The sequence below is a fragment of the Alligator mississippiensis genome, chromosome 5 (assembly GCF_030867095.1).
Source record: "Alligator mississippiensis isolate rAllMis1 chromosome 5, rAllMis1, whole genome shotgun sequence".
Taxonomy (NCBI): domain Eukaryota; kingdom Metazoa; phylum Chordata; order Crocodylia; family Alligatoridae; genus Alligator; species Alligator mississippiensis.
In genome coordinates this window covers 24,446,195-24,472,300 of record NC_081828.1, presented here as the reverse complement: position 1 = coordinate 24,472,300, position 26,106 = coordinate 24,446,195, and the positions used below count along the sequence as shown (strand labels likewise).

The 26,106-nt window shown below is 42.8% G+C and overlaps 1 protein-coding gene across 3 annotated transcripts; it reads right to left on the bottom strand.

Moving 5' to 3' along the window:
- Window positions 1-49: 49 nt before the first annotated feature.
- On the bottom strand, window positions 50-15,276 carry LOC102565843 (interferon-induced protein 44-like). Of its 3 annotated transcripts, none has more exons than XM_059727985.1 (9): window positions 14,810-15,276; window positions 11,692-12,200; window positions 11,552-11,603; window positions 8,502-8,697; window positions 8,074-8,226; window positions 7,029-7,215; window positions 5,906-6,006; window positions 4,800-5,182; window positions 880-964 (listed from the first exon to the last, which is right to left on the bottom strand). In XM_059727985.1, the coding sequence occupies exons 2-8, from the start codon at window positions 12,188-12,190 to the stop codon at window positions 4,832-4,834; spliced, it is 1,539 nt and encodes a 512-aa protein (XP_059583968.1). In that variant the 5' UTR covers window positions 12,191-12,200; window positions 14,810-15,276; the 3' UTR covers window positions 880-964; window positions 4,800-4,831. The 3 variants fall into 3 exon arrangements, with proteins under 3 accessions (XP_059583969.1, XP_059583968.1, XP_019344734.1); XM_019489189.2 differs by having other exon boundaries at window positions 7,029-7,200; window positions 14,810-15,269; XM_059727986.1 differs by lacking the exon at window positions 4,800-5,182 and having other exon boundaries at window positions 50-964; window positions 14,810-15,244.
- Window positions 15,277-26,106: the final 10,830 nt, after the last annotated feature.

Below are 26,106 nucleotides of genomic sequence, written 5' to 3'. Positions count from 1 at the left end.
CTGTCTTGACCATCCCCATATTTGGATAAAGAAAAAGTTACTTTGAAAATGTGCTCATAGTAATTTATTTTTCTAGTTAATGGACTACAAAGTTTTACAGTACATGGTTTAGAATTTTTTTGGAAATCTTTTGTAAAAGAACAGGTGATATAACAAAACCCCCAAATTAATTCAAACTTCCTTCTCAATGTCAATCGCATGTTTCCTACCTATTGCAAATTATCAATTTAACTGTGATTATAACATAATGCTTCCATCTTTACAATGGATGCTGTAATGTGTCTATATCTGAAAGGTAATAATTATTCACCTAATAAATGTGTTTTTAAGCTATAATAATGTTAGACTAGATAGACTGTATTGTGTTATGAACTAGCTTAAGAGAAAAACTAAACAGTATATAGAGTACAAGCAACTATCATTAGCAGGTAATAACACAGGTTAAATCATTAGGAAAGTAATACCTTTAGGTAATTTCCCTAAAGGTTTATACAGATTATTCTTAAAGTGGAAAATCGGGAAAGGTAGGCTACAACATGTTTAATAAATGGATTCTACCTTGAAAGCTAGAGAATACATGCTTTTAATGCATGCAGGTTATAGCCAAATAGAAATCTCTTGGATCAAATTCACCACTAGCATAAGGAGCTGCAAGTCTACTGAAGCCAATGAAGTTGCATTGGCTTCAGGCAGCAATAAGTTTAACTTCTGATGTCAAGTTTTTTAAAAGGCTAGTCTGATAATAGCAAAAAATACCAATATTATGCTAATCACGCTGGCTCGTCTTCTTTGGCTCCTCAAAAGTGAAGTTGTCAAGATAGCTGTCTGCTAAACGTATCATCTGCCTTAATGCAGAAAGTATCAGGATATCAACATTGCACGTCAGCTCCAACTCTGAGCAGTAATTCTTAACAGGTACAATCTGAGAAAGAGGGATTCCAAGTCTCTCTGAAGTTATCCGCATCTGTAAAAAAGGTACAAAATGGGTTATCCTAAAATGCTTCTAAGCTTGTCCAGTTTGGTTTTTCTCTAAGGAAGATAACTGCCACCACCTACCCAAGCACAACCCCATGCAGGTATCATGTACCCTCTTAAGCACCTTTCCTGCAAGCTGAACAGACTTAGTGCCTTCAGTTTCTCCTCCTATGACTTGCTTTCCAAGCCCTTCATCATCTTTGTTGTCTGCTTCTGGACCTTCTCTAACTTCTCCATGCCCTTATTAAAATGTGGAGCCCAGAACTGCACAAAGTACTCCCAATGAAGCCTAACTAGCACCAAGTAGGGAAGTACTATCACCTTCCGTGTCTTGCACCTAATGCTTCTATTGATTTATCCCTAAACCACTTTCATCTTTTGTGCTGCTGCACCACACTGAAAACTTATACTCAAATCTGTGACCTACGACTCCCACATCCTTTTGGGATCTACCAAGATTTCCAAGTGCTGCTTTCCAGGCAGGTGTCACCCACTTTGTATTTGTGTTTTTGATTATTCCTTCCAAGCTGTAGCACCTTGCATTTGTCTGAATTGAATTTTATCCATGAAGAGGAAAGGTAGCAGAAGGGCTGGCAAGTTCTCCTGGCCCAATAGGGACATTGCAGTCCTCTTGAAAAAGAAAAAAAAGAGAAGCATACACACAATGGAAACTAGGAACAGTGCTCAAGGAGGACTATACAACAGTGGCCCGCACTTGTAGGGAAATGATTAGGAAAGCTAAGGCGGTGACTGAGTTTAAGTTAGCCAAAGGAGTCAAGGACAGTAAGAAATCCTTCTTCAGGTACGTAGGGAGCAGAAGGAAAACAAATGGAAGCATGGACCCCTGTTTAACACCTTAGGACAGCTGGTAATGGACACTCAGGAAAAAACTGAACTCCTGAATGCCCACTTTGCACCAGCACTTCACCAAACCAAGGGGAAAGACAACTAAGATAAGGATCACAGGGGGCATGGTAGGAATGATGGCCTTCCCACTGTGGATGCTGAGCTGGTGCACAACCAACTCGAAAAGCCGGACATTTTTAAATCAGAAGGACCAAATGGACTTCACCCAAGAGTGCCAATGAAGTTGGCTGAGGTTATTGCAGAACTCCTGGCAAAACTCTTTCAGAAATCATGGCACACAGGGGAGATCCCTGAAGACTGGAAGAGGGCCAACATTGTGCCCATGTTTAAGAAAGGGAAGAGGGAGGACCCGAGCAACTATAAGCCAATCAGTGTAACTTCCATCCCAGAGAAAAACCTGGAAAAACTCATTAAAAACTCTATATGCAATACTCTCGTTGAGGGTAAGATTCTGAACAACAGCCAGCATGGCTTTGTTGCGGGTAGGTCTTCTCTTACCAATCTCATCTCCTTCTATGAACAGGTCTCTCACCACCTGGACATGGGAGAGAAGGTCGACACTATATACCTAGACTTCCAAAATACTTGTGATCTAGTATACCATGATATCCTTGTGGAAGAATTGAAAGATTGTGGGCTTAACTGCTCAACAGTTCAGTGAATGGAAAACTGGCTGCCAGAAAGTAGGACCCAGAGAGTTCTCATGAATGAATCTGTGTTGTCCTGGTGAGAAGTAGCCAGTGGTGTCCCTCAGGAGTAAGTGCTTGGACCGGTGCTTTTCAACATCTTTATCAATGATTTGGATGTGAGGGTGAAAAGCTCACTGGCCATGTTTGCAGACAACACCAAGTTATGGGGGAGCATGGTCATGCCAGAAGATAGGTTGCAGATACAGGCTGAAGAGCTGGGTAGACCAGAACCAGATGAAGTTCAACACTCAGAAGGATAAGGTTCTCCATCTGGGGGCAAACAATCCCCAACATACCTACAGGCTTGGTGGCTACAATCCGACTTGCACCACAGCCAAAAGGAGCCTAGGGGTAGTGATCAACCACCACATGAACATGAGCCGGCAGTGCCCACCAGAACAAACAGCACACTAGCATGCATTAACTGTTCCATCTCATGCAAAACTAAGAAAGTGATACTCCCACTGTACTCCGCCCTGGTGAGACAACAGCTGGAGTACTGCATCCAGTTCTGAGCACCGCACTTCAACAAAGATATGGAAAAAACTTGAGACAGTCCAAAGAAGAGCCACATATATGATCAGGAACTTGCAAGACAAGCCATATGAGGAGAGGCTGAGGAACTTGGGTCTCTTCAGGCTACAGAAGAGAAGGCTGAGAGGGGACTTGGTAGCAGCTTACTGGTACATCAGGGGAGTACATCAAGAACTCGGTGAACAGCTGTTCACCAGGGCACCCCTGGGGAAGACCAGGAGCAATGGCTACAAACTCTAGGAAGGCTGCTTCAGGCTCAATTCCAGAAAAAAACTCCGTCACAGTCTGGGTGTCCAGACTGTGGAATAAACTCCCTCCAGTGGTGGTGCAGTCACCTACCCTGGAAATCTTCAAAAGGAGACTGGACAGTCACCTCGCTGGGGTCACTTGACCCTGGCTGTCTTTTCCTGCCTGGTGCAGGGGCACTGGACCCAATGATCTACAAGGTCCCTTCCAGCCCCAAACAATCTATCAATCCTGTTATCTCTAGCCCAACTTTCCAATCCATCAAGATCTTTCTGAATTGCACTCACATTCTCCAGCATGTTCACAATCTTTCCCAGTTTTGTGTCATCTGCAAACTTGCTCAAGAAGCTTTCTATGCCAGCATCCAAATCATCGATAAAATGTTGAACAGCATCAGGCAGTGGGACTGTTAGCGTAGCTTGTCACATTTTGCTTTAGTTGCACGTGCTTGCGTGGTGAATTACAGTTTTGTTTGAACCTTCTTTTGTTTCTTCTGTTTCTGTTTTTTGGTATTTGAATGGTCAGCTATAGCTGTGAGTTTTCCCTCACAGTTTCTTTCCATTCTTATCAATGTGAGAAAGGTAGCTCATGTTTTAACATTATCAGTATAGCGTTAGCCTTGTTACCAGCTCAGATTAACTGAACGTGGCATTAACTGAGAACATCAGAGAGATGAAATGATTGGATATGTCAATTAAAGGTGATAATGGGGGACCAAATGGGACACTGCCCAACTGCAGAGTCCTTGGATTTCCAGTGTTGGTGGACTGACCAAAGTAAGAGGTCATGGCATGCCCAACTTAAGACACCAGTAAAAGACCAAATTAAGAGGTGTGCTTGTGGTGGGTCTGTTGGAACAAAGGAATATGCTGACAGGATAAAATATGAACAGTATGAACAGTTAAGTAGCTTCATATTCTTTGGTTCTTCAATTAGGAGTTCCCCCTATCTTAACAGAGGACCCACAGTTTTCTTGGTCCTTTTTTTCTGGCCAACATATTTATGCAATCTCTTCTTGTTGTCCTTAACCTCCTTTGCCAGGTGCAGCTCATTCTTTATCTTTGCCTGATTTTGTCCCTGCATGTTCTTGCTATTTTCTGGTACACTTCCATGGTGACCTGACCATTCTTTCATTTCCCATTTGCTTTCCTTTTGCATTTGAGGCTTTTTAGAAGTTCCTTGTGCAGCCATATTGGTCTCTTGCCTTTCTTCTTTTGCTTCCATTGTGTAAGGACAACTCCTTGTTGAGCTTCCAATGTTGTGCCCTTTAGAAACTTCCAGCCCTCTAGGATGTCTTTATCCTTCAGTCTATCCTCTCATGACACCATGCCTATTAATTCCTGAACTGAAATCCTATTAATTCCTCAGATGAAATCCACTTTTTTTTTTTAAATCTAGCATCCTATTTTTGCTGACCTCATGGTTTACCTGTCTCAGGATTTGGAATACTATCATATCATGCTCACTTCCTCACAAGTTACCCATCACCTTGCCATCCTCTACCAGTTCTTCCCTGTTGGTCAGGACAAGATCCAAAAAATAGATGATCCTCTAGTTACATCTTCAACCTTCTGGAACAGATAGTTGTCCTCCACACAAGTTAGGAACTGGCTTGACATTTTACATTTGGCTGCACTGTTCTTCCAGCAGATGTCTAGAAAATTGAAGTCTCCCATCAGTACCATCTCACTGGTTTTGGATATATTTGTCATGTGCTTGAAAAATGCCTCATTCACCTCCTCTTCCTTAGTTGAAGTGCCCTTGCTGACATTTTGTAGTGTGGGGACACAAATACAGCTGAAGCTGCAGTCTGCTGGATCGCGGTAATTATGCAGCATGACAGAGCACCTTTTCTGCACATGTATAGACATCTAAAAAGAGACAGAGAGAGAAAGAAGAAAGAAAGAGAGAAAGAGCGGGAAAAAAGCAAACACACCACTGGAAAAAAGGAAAAAAATACCTCAAACACACTAGGGACTAGGCAAACACACTAGCACCAATCAAACCACCCTAAGTTATTAACACAGAGGAAAGACTCTTCAAGGCAGTCCCACACCTGAGCTGCTTATACTAGAGCAACTGCTCTCTCCTCGCCCCTCCTTCTTCCCCTGACATGCTTCCAATGCCAGGAAGGAAAAGGACTAGATAGTGCAAGAATTAACTCCCTGTCCTGCCCTCCCCCCTGCCCTGCTGCCGTATTTACATCAGCCAAGAGCCATTTCTTACCAAGGAAATCCTCAGCTGGCCAATAGGGGCCAGAATCTGACTCCTCTGTACCAAACAATAGGGCAAAAGAATCTAATCCTTAATTTTAATGAGATTTATTATATTTTCATTTTATTTCATTACCTAGTCTTATTCTTGGAGATGAACATTACAATTTAAGCAAGGTCTTAAAACAGAACCACAGGTACTAAAGGATATACATAGGTATACTTTCAGCTTGTGCATACAAGACTTCTTCAAATGAAAATGTGTGTAGAGTAAGAAGGGGCACAAGCATCACAGAATAACCATACAATATCACAATATCTCAGTCTTCAAGATAATTTGGTGACTGTATAGCACTATAACCAACAATGCTGTTTTCTTACCTGTTCCACAACAGCTTTACTTTGATACACATATGCAAGGTGGTCTTCAAGAGCAGGACAAAGTTCATCCACTTTAGTCATACAAACCATCTGTGGCACTCCTGCATCAAAAAATGAGTAAGTTTTTACACCTAGTTTTTTAATCAATTTTTATTGATAGATAAAAAAATCAATTTTTTTTAATCATTGCAATGACTTCTGCCTAGAAAAGGCAAAAGAATTTTGTTTTGCTCAACAGTATTAGAAAATAAGATTAATTATAAGCAAATATGAATTAAACAGTTATGAAACAACCTATGCATGTGGGTGGGAAAATATTTTGTAATCAAATTGATTATTTAGTTAACACCGTAGACATCACACTTAATGGCTAATTTAGTAACTGGGCCAGGGTGGACATCTGATTATTCAAAACAAGGGCTACAGAAAACATGGTACACTTAGCAATTAGCTTTTCATGGCTCTGTCCATTTTATTCTCTCAAATTGACTTGTACCACATAGGGAGCAAATCACACTCCTGCTACTGTATCCAGCCCTACCCACAAGAGATAATGGTGTGGAGCAGTGCTTGCTAGTATGGAACTCCCATGCTTCTGTTTTTATTTGCTTTTTCTGTTTTCTTCCTGCACTGTAGCTGCTAAACAAATAAGTTTTAATGCCTAGCATTTTCTAAAACAATTAATAAAATCAAAAGTGGGTAACTCCTGGAGAGATGTATTCCTAGGAGCCTTATTAGTACATGTCTATGTCTACTGGGGATCTATGCCAATCAAAATGGCTTTGCTATATTAAGGAGAAGAAGCATATGCTGTAAATCCAAACAGGAGAGAGAGTGTACTCAGGGGCCCCTGGAATTTCTTTTTCCCCAGTGCCACTACTACAGCACTGTAGCAAATATTTCTCCAATAAGAAAAATGAATATCCTTCCATAAAACAAATGCCATTTACAGAGATGAACCTGGTCAAAGGGTTCACCCTCAAGAACAATATGTAACAGTCTATTCCCTGAGTATAAGCATGGCTCCTAGCAATGCTTTAAGTGTTCAGGCTTGAAACCTCGATTCATTTCTAAGCATGCTCACTTCCTTCAATTCTGCACTGTTAAGGAACATAAAACATACCAAGTTGATTCACTTTCCTTCGAAGTTGTTTCAGCTTCTGTTCCAGTGCCTCCGAGAGGATCTCTATTTTGCACCCATCAATAACAAATACAACACAGTGAATTTGATCCTTCAGAGCAGGACTTTTTATGTAGCCTAGAGAATCTGGGCAAATGGAGACGGCTGAATTAAACTGCAAAGAAAATATCTGACAATAAGTTTTAGCAGTTCCAGAAAACTCTGCATTCTAAGAGTTATATGAGCCATATCTCTAAACAAATAATAAGTAGTATTTGCTTCATTTAATAGGAGAGAAATGCTGGTCTGTAGGGAGGTGACTGAACTCACAGTGGGACTACTAGAATGAAGATTAAAACCAAAAGACATCAGGTGTTCCAGTCCCTTAGTCATTCTTTCAGACAGCCAAATTCTGATTTTAGTTATTATAAGCTGGTGTAAATCCAAAATAGCCCATTTAAAAATGTATAAGTTATATCTGAATACATATGAAAATATTTAAAGAGGAACTATTACAATTATTAATAAACTTAGTTACACTTTATTATTTGTCACCCGTACTTCGAAAAATGCTGTTAAATATTTTTTTTAAACCTACAAAGTCAGTATGTCATTTACATTTCTAGTAGCAAATATGGTTCAAAATAGTTTAAACCAGCTGTAATAACTTGGGCCTAATTATTCATTGGCTTACACAAGTACAAAATGATTCCCAAACTATACCAGACAAGAAGAATAAATTGTTATTTAAACCAGTTTGTATGACTATACATAACAGCATAAGTGATTACAGACAGTGCAGGACAGCGGAGAATCAGACTTAATGCTTTCGTATAGTTCATTGATTTTTAAAGACACCTCACTTCTGACTGCCCTTAATCAGTGCCTATAGTCAGTTCCAAATCTGCCAGAATCTCTAGCATAATCTACTGAGCACAGTACTTATTTTCCTCTAGTAATTACATGCAAGATAAAAATTTGGACAAAGAACCATTTAAGGACTTTACAGAGTTCAATACAAAATGCATAGCATTTGAAGAAATCCTACCTGGTACCTATCAGGAATATGGCCCTTTATTAAGTTAGTTATTTCATCAATTTCTAAACCAAATCCTAATTTTTCTTCCAGTCCCATTGTGTCACAGAAGATAACAGGGAGAGTCTTGCCATCTCTTCCATCTTTAACTGGATACATCCGATACTAGTGGAGCAGAAACATAATGTAACATGTTACTGAAAAGTGCACAGTGACAGCCAGATTCCACATCCCTTCCCCAAAATGCGTAATGACTTTTCCCACAACACATTTTGCTGGAGCATGAACTTCAGTGAGGGTAAGCATGGAAAAAGTTATTAAAATATGATCCTTAAAGAAACTTCTGTATTTTTTTCTCTTGTGTTGAAATGATATATTGATTTTGTTTAAGTGAATGTGCCCGTAGCTTAGAAGTTAAACAGTTAAAAGCAAATCCATACCTGTGTTGTCACACTTGTATTATCAGACCCTGTTATTGCTTGGCCTGTCACATAGCCTCGGAAAACTGAATTCACGGAGTTGAAAAAACTGGACTTCCCAACTCCAATTGGACCAACAAATAGAATTCGAACCTGAGAGACTGGATTTAGATATGGCTTATAAGATCTGATTTCCTCCATGATTTTATTTCTCTCCCTGTGAAGATAAAAATATACCAAAATCAGGCACAGGTGGTATCTCAGCCCCTATTTTATGATGCATATTAACAAGGGAAGATCAGGAACATGCAAATATTTCCCATCTCTTCCCACACCCCACTTTCAACTCTGGTGTCCTCCAATTCTGCATTCTGAGTTAGAAATATCTATGGCCTGGTTTTCAGAAAGTGCCTTCTGAAGTTAAAGAAAGTTGGCTGTAAAAAATCTGGTACAGGCATCCTAAATGAGGCAACTAAAAGACCTAAAACAGTTGTTCTGCTTTACCAGAGGTAAATTAAACCCCTGAATTAAGTTAAAACCAGAAAAATGCACTGGCTCTGCCACAGGTACTGAGCCATGGTAAAATCATCTAAGCAATCTGAGGAATGTGTTAAAAACCCTTTTTAAAGAGAGTAGGTGACTCCATTTACAGAACATATAGACACACAATATCTATAGCTCTGTCACGCATTCAGGTAACAGAGCTCAAGTTCTATAAATCACCAAATGCAGCTTATATCTTAAACCTGTATACTGTGAAACATAGGAAATACACAGATTCAAGCAGAAGAGAAACAGATGAACCAGTGTCTAGAATGTGGTCACTGGAATGTAACCATTGTTCAGAAGCGCAAATATCAATGTAGTAAAGGAGTTTGACTAATTCGAGGTAAACAGTAATTAACTACCCCCAGAGAAATAACATTAAATACAGCGATTTTATGTTTTGATCTCTTATGTAAGAGATGTCAAGCTTTGTAGAAATACCTTTTATTTTTTTTTACACTCTGAACATTAAGGACATCCTTTGCAGAAAAGGACGTACAGCATAGATTTGAAAAGCAGCATACTGCCACTATGATGAAGGATGTTGGGGTGCAGGGCGTTCTCCAGATGGGGCAAATGGACTATTTTTTGCTATCACTATTCTTAGGCTGATTTGGGAACTGTTCAGTCAATTAACTATCTTAACTAGCTGTTTAACTGGCCTATAATCCTGTAGATCAGCCACCTTGAATCTCTTCCAAAGAGTACACAGTTTGGCTAGCAATAAGGCTAGCTTTTCAGAAAATTTACTATGGTTGAAACTTTCATCAATTGTGTAAAAGTGATAAGGATTTTCTCCTCAAGATGATCTTTAAGCATACACAACATATAACAACAAATTCCCATAAAGTAAACTTACCTTTTCTCAAAGTTCCTCAAATGTTTTCTTCCAAAGAGTCATGAAACTCTAATAGGTTACGACTGCTGTCAATAAACCTTAACTTAAAGATAACAACTTATTCACTGTTTCTCAGAACCTCATGCCAGCCTGGAATCTCCAGGGAACCCAGGACAATAGTATCACAGACCTGGCAGTTTTCCCTCTGTCAGAACAGTGTTAATTCCCAGTCCACTGAGTTAATGTCCTTTAAGACTTTCTGGATCTCAGGAGGCTGAAACACTTGGCCTCTCTGGCACATTTCTGGTGCAGATTTTGTCTGTTATCCCCTTGCATAAATTGAGCGTTGCAGCCCAGCTGTCTTTCACCCACAGATTAATACTGAACCCAAAACAGAACAGTAGTTTAAGGCTAAGGACAGACATTACACATAAACCGGTTTAAGTGTTCAAAAACTGTTTTAAACCTGTAACAGAAGTTCAGTGCACATAAACCAGTTTGAAAATTGCTGAAACTGGTTATAAAACAGTTTGAAAATTGCTGAAATTGGTTTGAGATACTACATTCAACCAGGTTTATCAGACTTAACTGATTTGGGTCAAACCAGTTTATGCAATGTCTGTCCCAGTCTCCTTCCTGGTTTAAGTTAAATCAGAGTCCCCCAGCATCCTGGCATACTCTCTGGGCTGGGCAGGGCCCTCTGCTCTGGGCTGGCCCTTCCTCTCTGCTCCCTGGCTGCAGCTCCACCACAGACTACGCATACAATAGGGTCTGCCTGGCTTCCTCCTGTTCTCCACCCTCTCCCCCCCGCCACTCCTTCCTCAAGCTGGAACTTCCCCCTCTGCTCTGCCTTACCCAAACACCTCCCAGCATTAGCTAGCATACCACATGCTGGCTACGGTCTGTGGTGTGGGAGATGGGATAAAGGCAGACAGGACTGTGTCAAATTAGGGCTTTCTGGAGCTAATCAACAAGTAGCTGGTAATGTCCCTCCATTCCTTCCTTGAAAAAGCTGTTTAAGAAGAGCTTGAACTAATGGAGAGAGGCTGTTGTTTTCTTAATGGGAGGACAACACTGAGTTAGGGGTGATAAATACTGTGTTATCAACTTCCTGCTGGGCTGCTCCGGATAGAGGGAGGGGAAACCCCTCCCTAGTCAGAGCATCCTGCTGGGGCCTGGTCATGCTCTTCCTCAACTCAGCATTATGGAAGAGTGGGAGGGCTTTACAGATCACATGCTTCAACAGGGCTTTTTGGTGTTTTGATCTAATGGCCGATTGAATCTGCTTTAGTTAAAAGTGCCAAAAAGCCCTGCTAAAGCACCTGATCTATAATGACACTGGGGAGCTTGATTAAACTGATGTGCTTCCTCTTCTGGTAAAGCACTGGAGTTTGGGTGGGGGGGTTCATGTCTGTCAGCAGCCTTTTTGCCTCATTTGCCATCTTTTAAAATGGTAATAATATACTTCCATCTATTGCTGAAATAGTACAAGAATAAATGCAATAAGACCAGGAGGCACTTGGATTCTATGTTGATGGAATTCATATAAGTACCTAAAATAGACAAACAGCATTTCAGTATCTAATATCTATATCAAACTTTATCATTATCTATCAAATTCCCAGATAACCCTCAGCGTTCACTAGCCACAGATCATCACATTTATTTGCTACAATAATTAACTTACCCAGCTGTCCAAGTCACCTTCCTCCACGGAGATTCTAGGAAATCATTATAATCTAGGGGAAAGTAATATAATATTAAGAATATGAAACAATTTTGTTGTTGAAAATTATGAAATCATTTTCTCTTTAGATGTGAATTTACCTTCAACTCTATAAACTTCACATTCCAAAAGCATTAAATCATTTCCAGTCAACTCCTCAGCAGTGGCTATGTAGTTCTGGTTAGCATTTATTGTTACTGATGATGCACTATTACCACCCAGAGTGATTTGAAAGCAATTTCCAAAATTAGGGCCATTGTTTTGACTGACATATACAGCATTAGCTGCAAATTGACACACAAATGTTTGAGAGGTGACCACACCCTCTTTCCTTCTTAGTCTAAAGAGAAAAGCGTTCTTATCAGTTAGGCACATCTGAGCTGAAACATAGCTCTGACTTGTAAAGCCTCCAAAAATAAAACCACTTCCATTATATGCTACTGTTACAGTTGGTCCTTGATTATCACACTTGGCATGAAATTCAGCAGCAGTAAAACCATGGACACTTCCCTTGTAGAGAAGTGTCAAGTGACTGCTTCCCAAAAGATATTTCAGTTCCTTTTCTTCATCTTTTGTTAATCTGGTTTTGACAGCACTCATCCTTCTTAATCTAGAGAAAGAGAGAGAAATTACAAATGTATTATTTATTCATTCATATGTATGAGACTAGTATCTAGAATTATCAAATGAGGTCAGGCAGGGTTAAAACAGAGAACAGTTCCAAAATACAAAGTCTACACTCTACACAAACAAGATGAGCATGGTGGAAGAAGCAATTGTTTTCTCTATTTTACATATGAGAAATGAAATACAGGAGGCCAAAGTCCTCAGCTAGTGTAAACCAACACATATTCTTGGACCTCAATGTTTATAGAACGACTCGTTCACAGACATAGTGTCACAAACTAGTCTCAGAACTGTTTGCATGAGTAAAAATGCATGTAAGATATGTTGGTGCTAGTAATTTTGCTTGTACTATAGGAGTGATAAAGATTATACATCATTTGTGGTTTTTATGTTTTTCTTTTTATTTCTTTTTTCTTCTACTTCCTTTATATCTCTGCTTGATTTTTCATAGCCGTAATTCTGCCAAAATAATTCCACTGTATGAACTGATATGGGAAGAGGGAAAATAAGTTGCTATCCCTTTTTTTTTTTTTTTTTTTTAAGGTGTACTTATACTGGTTTTCAAGTCATGGGGATTGTATACCTATCATTTTATTATTCTCAACTACAGAGATAAATGAGACATATAAAGTTGTCCTTTAATTTTTACATCATTTACACAGCAGTAGGCAGAACTTCCAGCACTACAAACTGCCTGTTTTCATATTAACAAATCTGCAAGCAGCACACTGTATACATGTTTACTTGGAAATAACATGATGGGGCAAAATCCCTTGTTTTGGATTCAAGTACAAGTGGAAGAGGGCAGGCAGCTAGTGCAGCTCTGGCTGTGGCTCTGGCACCATGCTGGGCTTAAGAGTCAGAGCCACCATCCCTGACTCCTGTACCCAACCTCTGCTACTTCTGTTCTGTGCTGCCTTTCCCCCCTGCCACCTGCTTGCCCCCACCCCACTGCTCACCCTGAGTTGTGACTCCAGCCCACGGCACAGAGCAGATGCTGACTCTGGCTCCTGCCTGGCCAGGAAGTAGTGATGGTGGCGCTGACAGCTCCAGCTCTGGTTCCAGCCCCAGCTCCAAACTTAGGGCCAGGGCTGGAGCTGCCATCACAAGCAATGGGCCAGGTGCACAGGGGCAAGAGGTGGGGGGCAGACTGCTTGACTCCCCCTCCAGCTGCCCCTGCCACTGTTTTTCCTGTTGCAGGGGGGAGCAAATTAAGACAACCTTCCAATAGTTAGATTCTATACATGGAAAACTATAACAAATTTATAAAATTTCCAGGTCTAGGATCTAATTATTGAGGGGTCATATTAAAGTCACTCATATTGGATTCAGGTAAATGTGGTAACCTATGAAACATTTTGCTTAGAAAATCCCATTGTAGTCAGAATCTTTTGAAAGCTCTGCACTGAACCCGCAGGTGGAACCTGCACATGCTTTGGTTAACTTACTCACTGATTGTTGCCACAAGTTAAGCATTCAGCTGAAAGTTAGAAGCCAAAGTTACCATGACTGGAACAAGATCCATACCAGAGGTATAACTGGATGCTTGAGTGCCATGAATGGCAACATCAGTGCTGTGCTGCCTGCAGCAGAAGCAGTAGACAGGCCAGGAGCTCACATGCTGCTAGTTTTGCACCCCCAATCCCCAATCACACTCCTTTGTTACACTACTGATTCATACTAGCACTGCAATATACAGGCATCATTAAACAAATATGTTTACAGACCACCTTCTGTCTTACTTACACCATTGCACCCCCATTGATGTCAGTCAGCAGTGGAACTCAATCAGAGTCATCAACTTCTCACACACAGGTTAAAGGGGTGGTAAGGGAGTGCTTTATTTACCCACCCTGTATATTGTAGCACAAGCTGAGAACTGGGAGTAGGCAGCCAGTATTTCCCTACTTTCTCTAAGCCTCTTCATCATAAACTTTGCTAAAAAGGTTCAGTATAAAAGGTTCATGGGGGAGGGAGGGAACAGCACAGGGGATTAGGGGATGGGATGGGGGGGAAAGAGAATAGGGTCAGTGCTAAATGGTGATGCTGCAGAATGAAGAAGTTCAGAAAATGATCCATGCTCTTTTTGCTGCATCATTGGTGCCTGGCACAACTGGCTCATTCTTGGTACAAGATTTCCCAGCACATCGTGCTTGTTCAGCATAGCTAACATAAAACCGTCTTTCTAAATCATTATCTGGGACATGCAGGGTTTCTTTGGCTAAACTAGTGTACCTAGTTTAATTCTCTTTTCTGATTCAAAGCACATAACTTACCTTTTCCATAGCAGAAATTATTTCAATAAAGCTAAAATGTAGAATTAAAACATAGCAAAAGGGAGCATGATAATCTTACAAACATAAGAATCAGCTACCGGTTAGATCATAGTAACACAGCAAAAAAAAGGAAATGTTCATACCACACCCAGACAACATTTACAAACTAGAAAGCCTCCCAAATAGTTCAAGAGATGATATATATATACACACACGTATGTGTTATAAATATTAACATATTACATTTCATTCAGTTATGCCATACATTTAATAATACATGTTAATATAACATATAAATAAAATTATATATTCTCACCAAGTGAGCACGTCTGCTGGGAAAGTTCAGTATGGAGCAAGGAAAGGAAAGTGAAAGCAATTTTTTACATCACCACGAGGCTGATGCTTTGCTTCCTTATTTCTAGTTCCTCATTCAAGCCTCAACATCACAGCTAATAACAAAGCAACCTGCCGTGTTTCCTAACAATCTTCAGGCCAGCAGGAACTAATTTAAAACAACAGAAGACTCTCCTCTGCAAGAAATAGTTCTGCTTCTCAGTAAGATAAAGTGGCACAGGTTAGAATTTTTAAACAGTTATTGCCCCGGCTAACTGGCTACAGGAACACTAGCAGGAAGAGAAAGCAGGGACTGGCCGCATCTAGGCCACATCTAGGAGGCCTGGTCAGCTGACTGAGGAGGCTATAAACCTTTTCTCAAGGCTGAGGTAGGGGGAGTGGCGGGGTAGGATGCAGCTACCCTGAGAGGCAAGGCTCTGAGCAAGCCATGCAAGAAAAGCTGTTGCTCAGGAAGGGAAGCCTCTGTTGGCAGAGAGTGAGGGAGAGCCCGGGAAGTGCAGAGGGCGGAGAATGTTTCTGTTGTGTTAACTCAGGAAGAAACCTGGGAAAGGGGAGGTAAAGGCATGTGGAGTGCACAGGAATGATTAAACCCTGGAGGGACCCTGTGCATCCAGAGAACTAAGGGCAGCTCAGATAGGGCCTGGAGGGGCCCAGTGAAGTGGGTGCATGTGATAGGCTGGGTGGTTTACGTGAACGCAAAGTTAAACTCTTTCCTTTCTTCTGCTCAGGTGTTGGTCACACCTGGTGGACCAGGTGACTCTAAAAGGAGGTATGGAGCCAACAGAGCAGAGTGTTCAGTGTCCTGTGAATGTTTCCCCTGTGGCTAGACTCAATCATCTTGTGGTCACTGCTGCCCAAGTTGTCATCCACTTCTACCTTCCCCACCAATTCTTCCCTGCTTATGAGCAGCAGACCAAGAAGAGCATGGCCCTTAGTTGGCTGCTCCAGCACTTGCACCAGGAAGTTGTCCCTAATACTCTCCAAAAACTTCCTGGATTGCCTGTGCACTGCTGTTTTGCCCTCCCAGCAAATATCAGTGTGATTGAACTCCCCCATGAAAACCAGGGCCTGTGATCAGGAAACTTCTGATAGCTGTTTGAAGAAAGCCCCATCCACCACTTCTTCATCTAATGGTCTGTAGCAGACCTCCACCAACACATCACCCTTGTTGCTCTCCCCTCTAACCCTAACCCAGAGTTTCATACTGGATCTCTGAGCCATTGTATAGTTTTTACATAAAGTGCAACTCCTCCTCCTCTTCTCCCCTTCCTGTCCTTCCTGAACAGTTCATACCCAGCCATGACAGTGCTCCAGTCATGCAAGCTATTCTACCAAGTATCTGTTATCCTAATCATGTCATCATTCTGCAACTGTGCAAGGACTTCCAGTTCTTCCTGCTTGTTTCCCAGGCTCCATGCATTCATGTACAAGCACCTGAGGTAACTAGCCGATTGCCCTGACTTCTCAGAAAGAATGAGAACACCTCCCCTGTTGCCCATTCCTGCTTGTCCTTCCTCCAGGTCACCCACTTCCCCACTTACCTCAGGGCTTTGGTCTCCATCCCCTGACAAACCTAATTTAAAGCTCTTCTCACTAGGTTAGTGAGACTGTCTGCAAAGATGTTCTTCCCTCTCTTCATCAGGTGGATCCCATCCAGATCAATGCTTAGGATCTCAATATCGCGCTGTTAGGCAGGAGGGCATGACACAAAACTATACACACACACACACAAACACACACACACAAACTCCACATACAATACTATGGGTTTACACACACATGCACATACACAAACATGCAAACATGCACTTTCGTGGCTGTGCGTTAACACTAGGGGTTACTCAGGATCACGCTGCCCTGGGGGAGCAAGAGAAAGAACTAGAGAGCGAAAGAACCAGCTGGGAAGCTGGGCTGGGGAACTATGAGCTGGGGCAGAAGGCAATAGGGGAAGCTGGGGCTGGGAGAGAGAGCCACCTTGGAGACTGGAGGTAACAGAGCGGTGAGCCAGGAAGCAATGGAGAAAAGATGAGGGGCAGTGGGACAGAGCAGAGGCCGGGGAATAAAGCCAGGAAAAGGTGGAGGTGATGGGTGGAGAACCAGAAGGACCAGAAGGTGGAAGGAACCAGAGAGGAAGCAGGAGGAGCTGTGGAGCAGGAGGTAAGGGTTCATAGATTCATAGATGTTAGGGTCGGAAGGGACCTCAATAGATCATCGAGTCCGACCCCCTGCATAAGCAGGAAAGAGTGCTGGGTCTAGATGACCCCAGCTAGATATTCATCTAACCTCCTCTTGAAGACCCCCAGGGTAGGGGAGAGCACCACCTCCCTTGGGAGCCCGTTCCAGACCTTGGCCACTCGAACTGTGAAGAAGTTCTTCCTAATGTCCAATCTAAATCTGCTCTCTGCTAGCTTGTGGCCATTGTTTCTTGTAACCCCCGGAGGCGCCTTGGTGAATAAATACTCACCAATTCCCTTCTGTGCCCCCGTGATGAACTTATAGGCAGCCACAAGGTCGCCTCTCAACCTTCTCTTGCAGAGGCTGAAAAGGTCCAGTTTCTCTAGTCTCTCCTCGTAGGGCTTGGTCTGCAGGCCCTTGACCATACAAGTTGCCCTTCTCTGGACCCTCTCCAGGTTATCTGCATCCTTCTTGAAGTGTGGTGCCCAGAATTGCACGCAGTACTCCAACTGCGGTCTGACCAGCGCCCTATAGAGGGGAAGTATCACCTCCTTGGACCTATTCGTCATGCATCTGCTGATGCATGATAAAGTGCCATTGGCTTTTCTGATGGCTTCGTCACACTGCCGGCTCATGTTCATCTTGGAGTCCACTAGGACTCCAAGATCCCTTTCCACCTCTGTGCCTACCAGCAGGTCATTCCCTAGGCTGTAGGTGTGCTGGACATTTTTCCTCCCTAGGTGCAGCACTTTGCATTTCTCCTTGTTGAACTGCATCCTGTTGTTTTCTGCCCACTTGTCCAACCTATCTAGGTCTGCCTGCAGCTGTTCCCTGCCCTCTGGCGTGTCCACTTCTCCCCATAGCTTTGTGTCATCTGCAAACTTGGACAGAGTACATTTGACTCCCTCGTCCAAGTCGCTGATGAAGACATTAAATAGTATTGGTCCAAGGACCGAGCCCTGCGGGACCCCACTGCCCACACCCTTCTAGGTTGAGACCGACCCATCTACCACGACTCTTTGGGTGCGACCCTCTAGCCAATTCGCCACCCACCGGACTGTGCAGTCATCCACGTCACAGCCTCTTAACTTGTTCACCAGTATGGGGTGGGATACCATATCGAAGGCCTTCCTGAAGTCTAAGTATACGACATCCACCCTTCCTCCTGTGTCCAGGCGTTTCGTAACCTGGTCATAGAAAGAGACTAGGTTGGTCAGGCACGATCTGCCCACCACAAACCTGTGCTGGTTTCCCCTCAGCATAATCTGCCCTGCCGGGCTCTCACAAATGTGAGCCTTGATAATTTTTTCAAAGACTTTACCAAGGATGGAGGTGAGACTGACTGGCCTATAGTTGCCCGGGTCCTCCTTCGTCCCCTTTTTGAAAATGGGGACCACGTTAGCCCTTTTCCAGTCCTCCGGGACTTGGCCCGTGCGCCACGAGCGTTCGAATATTCCCACCAGTGGCTCTGCAATGATGTCGGCCAGTGCCTTTAGCACCCTCGGATGGAGCCCATCTAGGCCTGCTGATTTAAAGGCATCCAGTTCTTCCAAATGACTCTGCACCACCTCAGGATCTACGTATGGAAGTCTGGCACCTTGCTGCTGCCTCTCTACAACCCCAGTGAGAGACTTGTCGTGCCCCTCACTTAAGAACACTGAGGCAAAGAACTCATTGAGGAGTTCAGCCTTGTCCCCCCTATCTGTCACCAATTGTTTCTGCCCATTTAGCAGGGGTCCTATTCCTCCCTGGGCCTTCCTTTTACTCCCAATATATCTAAAAAACAATTTCTTGTTGTCTTTTACTTGGGTTGCCATCCTCAGCTCCATGGTACCTTTGGCCCGCCTAACTGCCTCCCTACAAGCATGAGCAGAGGAGGTATATTCATCTTTAGTGATCTCACCTTGTTTCCACTTTTTATGTGCTCCCCTTTTGGCCCTTAAGCTGCCCTGGATTTCTCTGGTCAGCCATGGAAGCCTTCTGGCCCCTTTCCCTTTTTTGCCTCGCTCGGGGATCGTCTTGCTTTGTGCCCGAAGGATCGTTTCCTTTAGGCACAGCCACTCTTCTTGGGCTCCCATCCCTTCAAAACTCCTACTCTGCAGTGCTTCCTTGACTAATTGCCTGAGTGCATTGAGATCAGCTTTCCTAAAGTCTAGCACTTTCACCCTACTAGTTACCTTACCCACTCGCCGTCTTATGTTGAATTCTATTATAAGGTGATCACTGTCTCCCAAATGGCTACCGATCTGGAGGTACCCTATCATGTCATCCCCTGTTGCCAATACCAGATCCAGTATGGCATTCCCCCTAGTGGGTCCATGCACCTCCTGTGTCAGGTGGAGGTCCTGTATACAGGTTAGAAACCTGCGTGAGCGATGGGACCTTGCTCTCTGCGTCTCCCAGCAGATGTCTGGGTAGTTTAGGTCCCCCATGACTACCGCCTCTTTAGCTTTTATGGTCTCCGAGAGTTGCCTCAGGAGCCCCGCATCTATTTCTTCCCCTTGGTGTGGGGGTCTGTAGCAGACCCCTACCACCAAATCCCTTTCTCCTTGCCCCCCATGTAGCCTAACCCACAATCCTTCTACTTCCTCAACCTCGGATTCTGACTTGATGAGGGTTGATGTATATTGCTCACTGACATAAAGTGCAACCCCCCCCCTTTCTTCCCCGACCTGTCCTTTCTATACAATATATAGCCCTCAATATGTACCGCCCAGTCGGGTTGGTGCGATAGAAGCTGGTAGACAGTGGGGGTCAGCAGAGGTGGCAGGGAAAAAGCCAGCAGAGATGCCAGGGCTGAAGAGAGAAGGTGGAGCAGTGAGCCAGGGAGCTTGGGAGATCAAAGAGAAAGCAGAGTCAGCAGAGGTGGAGATAGCTGGGCCAGAGAGCCAGGGACCTGGCTGACCACCAGGGGATCAAAAGGCAGAAACCAGGAGCTGGGAAAGGCTGGGAGACAGCAGAGAGGAGCCAGGGGACAGAAGAGAGCGGCTGGGAAAAACAGACAGAGCAGAAGCTGTGGGAGAAAAGAGGGGGGTGGGACAGAGATAAGCTGGGGGGCTGACAAAGAGACTGGGCAGCAGAGCAGGAAAAAGCTGGGTGACAACGAAGGAAGGGGAGAAAGCTGTGGGGTGGTAGGGGGGGCTGATCTGGGAGATGGAGGTCGAAACAGAGGTGGAGGAGACGGCCAGGGGAGATGACGCCAGGAGAGATCGGGAAAGCAGTGAGATCAAAGGTGTAGAAGCCGGGAAGCTGAGAGGCAGTGGAGCAGAAGTGAGGAGTGGTGAAAGTTGAGGTTTGGAAGAGAGCAGAGCCAGGGTTTTAGAGGTAGCAGAGAGGGAGCTGAGATGACAGCGAGAAAGAGAGACAGACAGTCAGAACGAAGGTCAGAGGGGCAGACAGTAGAGACTGGAGCAGGGCCAGGAGGTTGGTAAGATAAAAACCCAGCTATACAGCCCCAGCAACACACTATACAGCATCACAAAGTTATTGGTTCCCACACACACACACACAAAGACACTCACACCCACACAATGGTAGCAGGAGAGAAAAGGAGGGGTTTGAGGTCCAGGTGTGCAGAGACAGAGTTCAGGTCCTTTGCTTGGGGGAAGAAGGTGGGTGATAGCTACCTATCCCAGGCTGAGAGTTGATCCTCGATGGCCAGTCGGGGTCTTCTCCAGAAAAGTGTTGTCCAGAGGGGGTCACTGGCAGGGCCTCTGGGTGGATAGGTGGCATGGTGTAGTGCTGGTCCAGATGGAGTGAGCATCCCAAGGAGGTCACACTCTACCACCCCTTTTATAGGGGTGGGCTACCTGTGACTCCAGTGAGTAGCTGGTTTCCTGAGGGTCTTTATCTTTCAAATATTGGGTCCTGGGAGTAGGTCTGTGGTTTCAGGGAGAGTCAATGCAAGGAGGTGGTTCAGTCATTAAATTGATGGTTCAGTCATTGAGCAGGAGCTATTTTTAGGCCTGCTACCATTATGTCTCAAGCACCCTCATTCATCCTCATTCACCTAGGGACCAATTTACATAGGAGGGGTAGGAATGAATCATAGTTGCAACACAGTTACAATAGGTTATACCCAGGCAGGGGACACAAAATGGAGACTTGACTTTACAAGACGGAAACTTAACATTACAAGATGGAGGGTTGACATTACTTTGGTTAACTTACAGGTAAGCCATACAATATCAATATAAAACAGTAATACTCAATACAAACATAACAGGAATACAATATAAAACAGTGCAAATCAATACAAAAATAATAGAACACTATTTACAGTATAAAAAGGGGCTTATTACAATAATGGACTACAAGAACTTAGCTTATCTGTGACTACTTATAAGGGATAGAGAGGGCAGAGAGAGTGTCAGAAATGGTTGGGGAAGGGGGAGGAATGTATTTTTAAATAAAAAGAAAAAAATGGGGATTTTGCTACACTAGCAATCCTTCTTGGAATATCATCCCATGGTAAAAAAAGCCAATGCCCCGTTGGCAACACTACCTGTGCAGTCATGCATTGATCTGCAGGATACACCTGCTGCTGCCCAGGTCCTTTCCCTTGACTGGAAGGATCGAGCAGAATACCACCTGCGCCCTTGTCCCTTTCACCCAGAGCCCTGTAGTCACTTTTTAATCTGCTCAGGGTCTCCCCTGGCAGTATCATTTGTGCCCACATGAATGAATAGCATGAGGTAGTAGTCAGAGGGTCTGATAAGTCTCAGTAAATATTTTAAATGTCATAATCCCCTTTATATGCCCTAAATTTTGGACGTGTATTGGTCTACATAGTACAACATAGAAATTAAGGAATTATAAATAAAAAACATTCACACATATCAAATGTTTCCCAGAGGTTGAGTGACTATGGCTAACTAGCTAGGTTTAACCACAAACTTTTGCTAGTGGCCAGAGATTTCAGACTAGATTCATAGAAGCATTTAGCCTAATTTTGCTACCTAAAGGAATGCAGCTGTTGGCTACAAATGTCCAACTCGGGATCCTTAAAATTCTAGTTTATTAGGCGGATTGAAACACTGTAATCATAAACCTTGGGGCTGGTCCCCACATACACACATACATGCACACACACACACATGCACACACAGTAGCAGGCTACAGTCAGGTATACCTATCCTACAAGCGCTGGAGTCTGTCGTTGAGGCTTCTTTCAGCGTGGTGTTATCTTTCAGAAGGGGGTCGCCGGCTGGTCCTTCTGGCTGGACAGGTCTGGTCGAGCTGGAGATCAAGAGGGCGCCACTGAGGGTCACTTTTCACTGCCTTTTATCTGTCCTTGACAGACTTTGGTGACTCCCCAGTTTTCAGGTTTGCCCAATCCAGGGGTCATTGACCCTCGTGGGACTCCCCCCCCCCCCCTCGGTGGCTACTGGACGGCATCTGTCAGCCACAGGGGTCGTCTGCATGTATGTGCAGGTTTGGGAGTCTGTTGATGAATTTAGAATAGGGCTCTGGGAGTGGTCGATCTGGAGATATTCAACCCAAAAGTTGGTCCCCTGTGTTGATTAACTCAGGCCAGGGCTTCTAGCCCTTGATCAGTGACGTTTAGAGATTTCCGGGTTGTTACATTGTCTTCTATTGAGTTCTTCCGCTGGTTGATCTGCAGCTTCCAGGTGATAATTGCTGCCTGCTACTATGTTACACATTCAGTCACGTTATACATTCAATCACTGATTCACTCACTCTTTCAGAGGCCAGCCTGATACAGGGAAGGGCAGTTTGATTCCTGCCCTTGTTAACATTGTTACAATGTATAATTTACTTATGAAACTAAACACATTCAGTTGAAAGTTGAAAGGTGAGGAGTATAAAATATAAGCTACAAATGCCATGGCACACAAATAGATAAAAATACCAAACTACAAGGGGAGATACAAAATGCACACATACAAATTTTAAAACACAATTCCTTATCTTAAAGTGAAAGAGAGAGGAAGGAAGAAAAGCTAAAAAAAGAGAAACATATCCAAATAGGGGAGAGTAAATGCAGGCAAGAGGAAAAGGGGGCTTTCTGCTACACAGCCAGTCAGAGGCCTAGTCTTTCTATACAATGCTCAGGTAGAACTACATAAAATAGGATCCACAAAAGCCAGGAAGTCCATTAGGGAATGGCAAGGAGATAGGCGGGGTGAACTTAAGGTAAGTGAAAGAAGCACTTAAGCCTACAAGGAGATGTGAATCTCTTTGGAAACACTCTCCTGGAGAAGGTATTTTTCCTTGTGAAACCAGATAGTGGGAGGAAGTGGTGGTGTCTTGTACCCCAAATCCTAGAGCACTCATCTTGGATATGTGAGATAAAGATTGAAATGCATCCCCCCTTGAGAGAACCTGGGCCTATACATCACACAATAGTGCCCAAACCAGCAAGACGTATAGCATTTTGGGATAGATTACTTTCATTCTCTGCTGTTGAAGATGTTCTGTTTTATATACAATATTTAAATATTAATTGAAGTGGGGATTAGAGTGTGTCTTTTCTGGATGGGCAAGTACCCTAACCATTCATTCTGTATCCCTCTCTTTTTGACCCCATAAATATTTAATTGTTCTAAGCAAATTTAAATTGCTTCAACAGCAGAGACTGAGAGAACTCTGCCCTGTAGCCTGATGGTTAGCACATCATCCTGACAGGAAGGAGATGTAGATTCAGGTAGAGCAGGTATTCACTAGCCCTTTGTGAATCTAGCCCCAAGTTCTAACTTCAAAATGGATAAAATCACATGGCAAGGAAAATAACTCACAGAAGTTGGTTGCTGACAAGAGCTTGCCCAGCTGCTGTTGAATGTATGGCCCAACACTTTTTAAACAAACTGGTACAGCACAAGACGTTTTGCATGAAACCATAGAAGAGGCACTTTGTGCCTTTGTTAAATGTTTTGCATCTTAGCCAGAAGCACACATCACTTTGATTGACCCACATTAGCTTTGTTGAAAGGGGAATATGATGCCATGCCACCCAGCAGAAAGTCAATAAAATGCCCTATGATTTCTAGCATGTTCGCCCCTGAAGCTGAAGCATTTAAGTTAGAGAGACCTTGACTGGCACTATCATTGATAACAACTAAAGCCTTGTTGACAAGTATCCTATTAACGCTGTCTTTTAAAGGCCTGTCTGGGAAGAATATGAATACAGCTGTCCTAACACTTTTAGTGAATCACCTGAAGGAACTCTTTATCTTGTAAAAGGTATAATAAAAGATATCACATTTACCCAAAGAATCTTGTCTGTCTTATCGTGAAAAAAGCACTTACTGCAACATAAAGCTGAGCTCAAGACCCCACCTTGAAGCTATTTGCAACTGACTGACCTAAATGTGACTTCACTGGATTTGTTAAATTAGGTATCTGTAGCTCCAAATTGGTACCAAAGTCACCTATTCAGAGTGGTGTAGAAAAGTATAAAGCTTGCCTTCATAACAAGATTCTAGAATGAACTTGAATTAATTTAATCTCTCTTGAAAATTGTAATACCTCATGCTAAGTTTTATTTTTGGCAATGTAAACATTATCATCTTCATTTTTTTTTCTCTAACTACTTATTTGCTTTACAAAATAAGTATCTTGGCTAATAATTTTAAATGATCCTCAAATCTGTACTTTAGCTACCAAAACAGAGCCAAGCAACTATGGGAAATCTAACATAGGTAAATGAACATTAACCAATCTTTCTCTCATCTGACAGCCCACCCTTTGCCTTAGCTCATCCTGTCCACCTTCAATGTTCCAGCAATGATATTAGTTTCTCTAAGAGTTTAAACAATGGCTTCCTTCATACTAGGTCACTCACAGGTGGCACCTCCTCTCCAGGAAAGCACTGGGTTACTTAACTTGCAGGGTGTCAGCTGGTCTGTTTCCACTCCTCAGCTGTTGGTGGGTGTTTATTTCAGTGTCAAGCGAGGTACTTAGGTTCATTAGTATGAAGTCAGTCAGAAGGTAGGGTAGATATGTACCTTTATAGACTAATTAAATAAGATACAGAGAGCAGAAGCTTTTGTGAATCCAAGTTCAGTTCATCAGATTCTGTTTCAGTGTTTGACATCCCTGTCCAGGGAGCACTTCCATTTTTTTCTTTAATGGGGGACAACAACAGGACAGGATTTCCATGGAATAGGTTCAGGCGTTCAGAGAATTCCTGGCCTTCTGGGACTTCATTCACTTTATCTGAGTATCAACTACACTGAGATATTGAATATGTATTCCGGAGAAGGCTTCCCATGTATTCCGTGGACTTCCTCTAAGCACCACATTGAAACCAAAAATGCCATTGAGACAATAAACTAAGCATCAGTTTTGGAAGCTATCAACAAGGAAGAAAACAGCATGTATCTGATTCAGCCATTTCATAGGTATGTGGAAGAAACATCTTATTAGCTCAGATACGATAGGATACAGATTGTTAACATGATAAATGTTACTAGGGACAAGACTGTGTTTTAGCAGGTCAAATTTAGCATATATCCATCTTCACAATGTGTGTAGATTTCCTCAACATGAAAGACTGATGGTTATTTATTACTGTCTTACAGTGTAATATATCTCTAAGGATAGGCTGACTTGGAGGAAAAACTCTTGGACCCTTTCAATTCCTTTCTAATTCAGGAATGACATAATTGGAATAATCCCTTCAGAATAACATATTCTGACCCATTTTAAATGTCACAATTGTGTGACCCCTCTTTCATATGAAGAAAAATATACCTAACCAGCTTACAATTGATCTGTTTCTATATACTGAGGACATAGTAAGCATGTACTTCACTAAGCACATATAATAAGAATGATTGTATTGATTCCTAGCTATAATCATCAACTCTATAACTACAACCCATTGGTTGTAGGTATGTAGATTTCTACTTGACTTTACTTTTTAGTCCACAATAGAAGTCTCAGAGCCTCAAATATGAACATGCATATAGACACATGCAAATAATGTAGAAGGTAGGATAGATTTGCACCTTATAGACTAAACAAAGTGGAGATATATAGTCTCTTTAATGGACTGAAGCTCTCTACTTCTGTTAGATTGTAAACTCCCTAGATTCCATGAGGTTTGGTGTGTTTTTTTTT

Coding starts and splice junctions, on each gene's coding strand:
- LOC102565843 (XM_059727985.1), bottom strand. CDS start 12,190: ATGAGTGCTGTCAAAACCAGATTAACAAAAGATGAAGAAAAGGAACTG. Junction 8,698..11,551: donor AAGGTGACTTGGACAGCTGG/GTAAGTTAATTA, acceptor TTATCTTCACAG/GGAGAGAAATAAAATCATGG. Junction 8,227..8,501: donor ATACAAGTGTGACAACACAG/GTATGGATTTGC, acceptor CTGCTCCACTAG/TATCGGATGTATCCAGTTAA.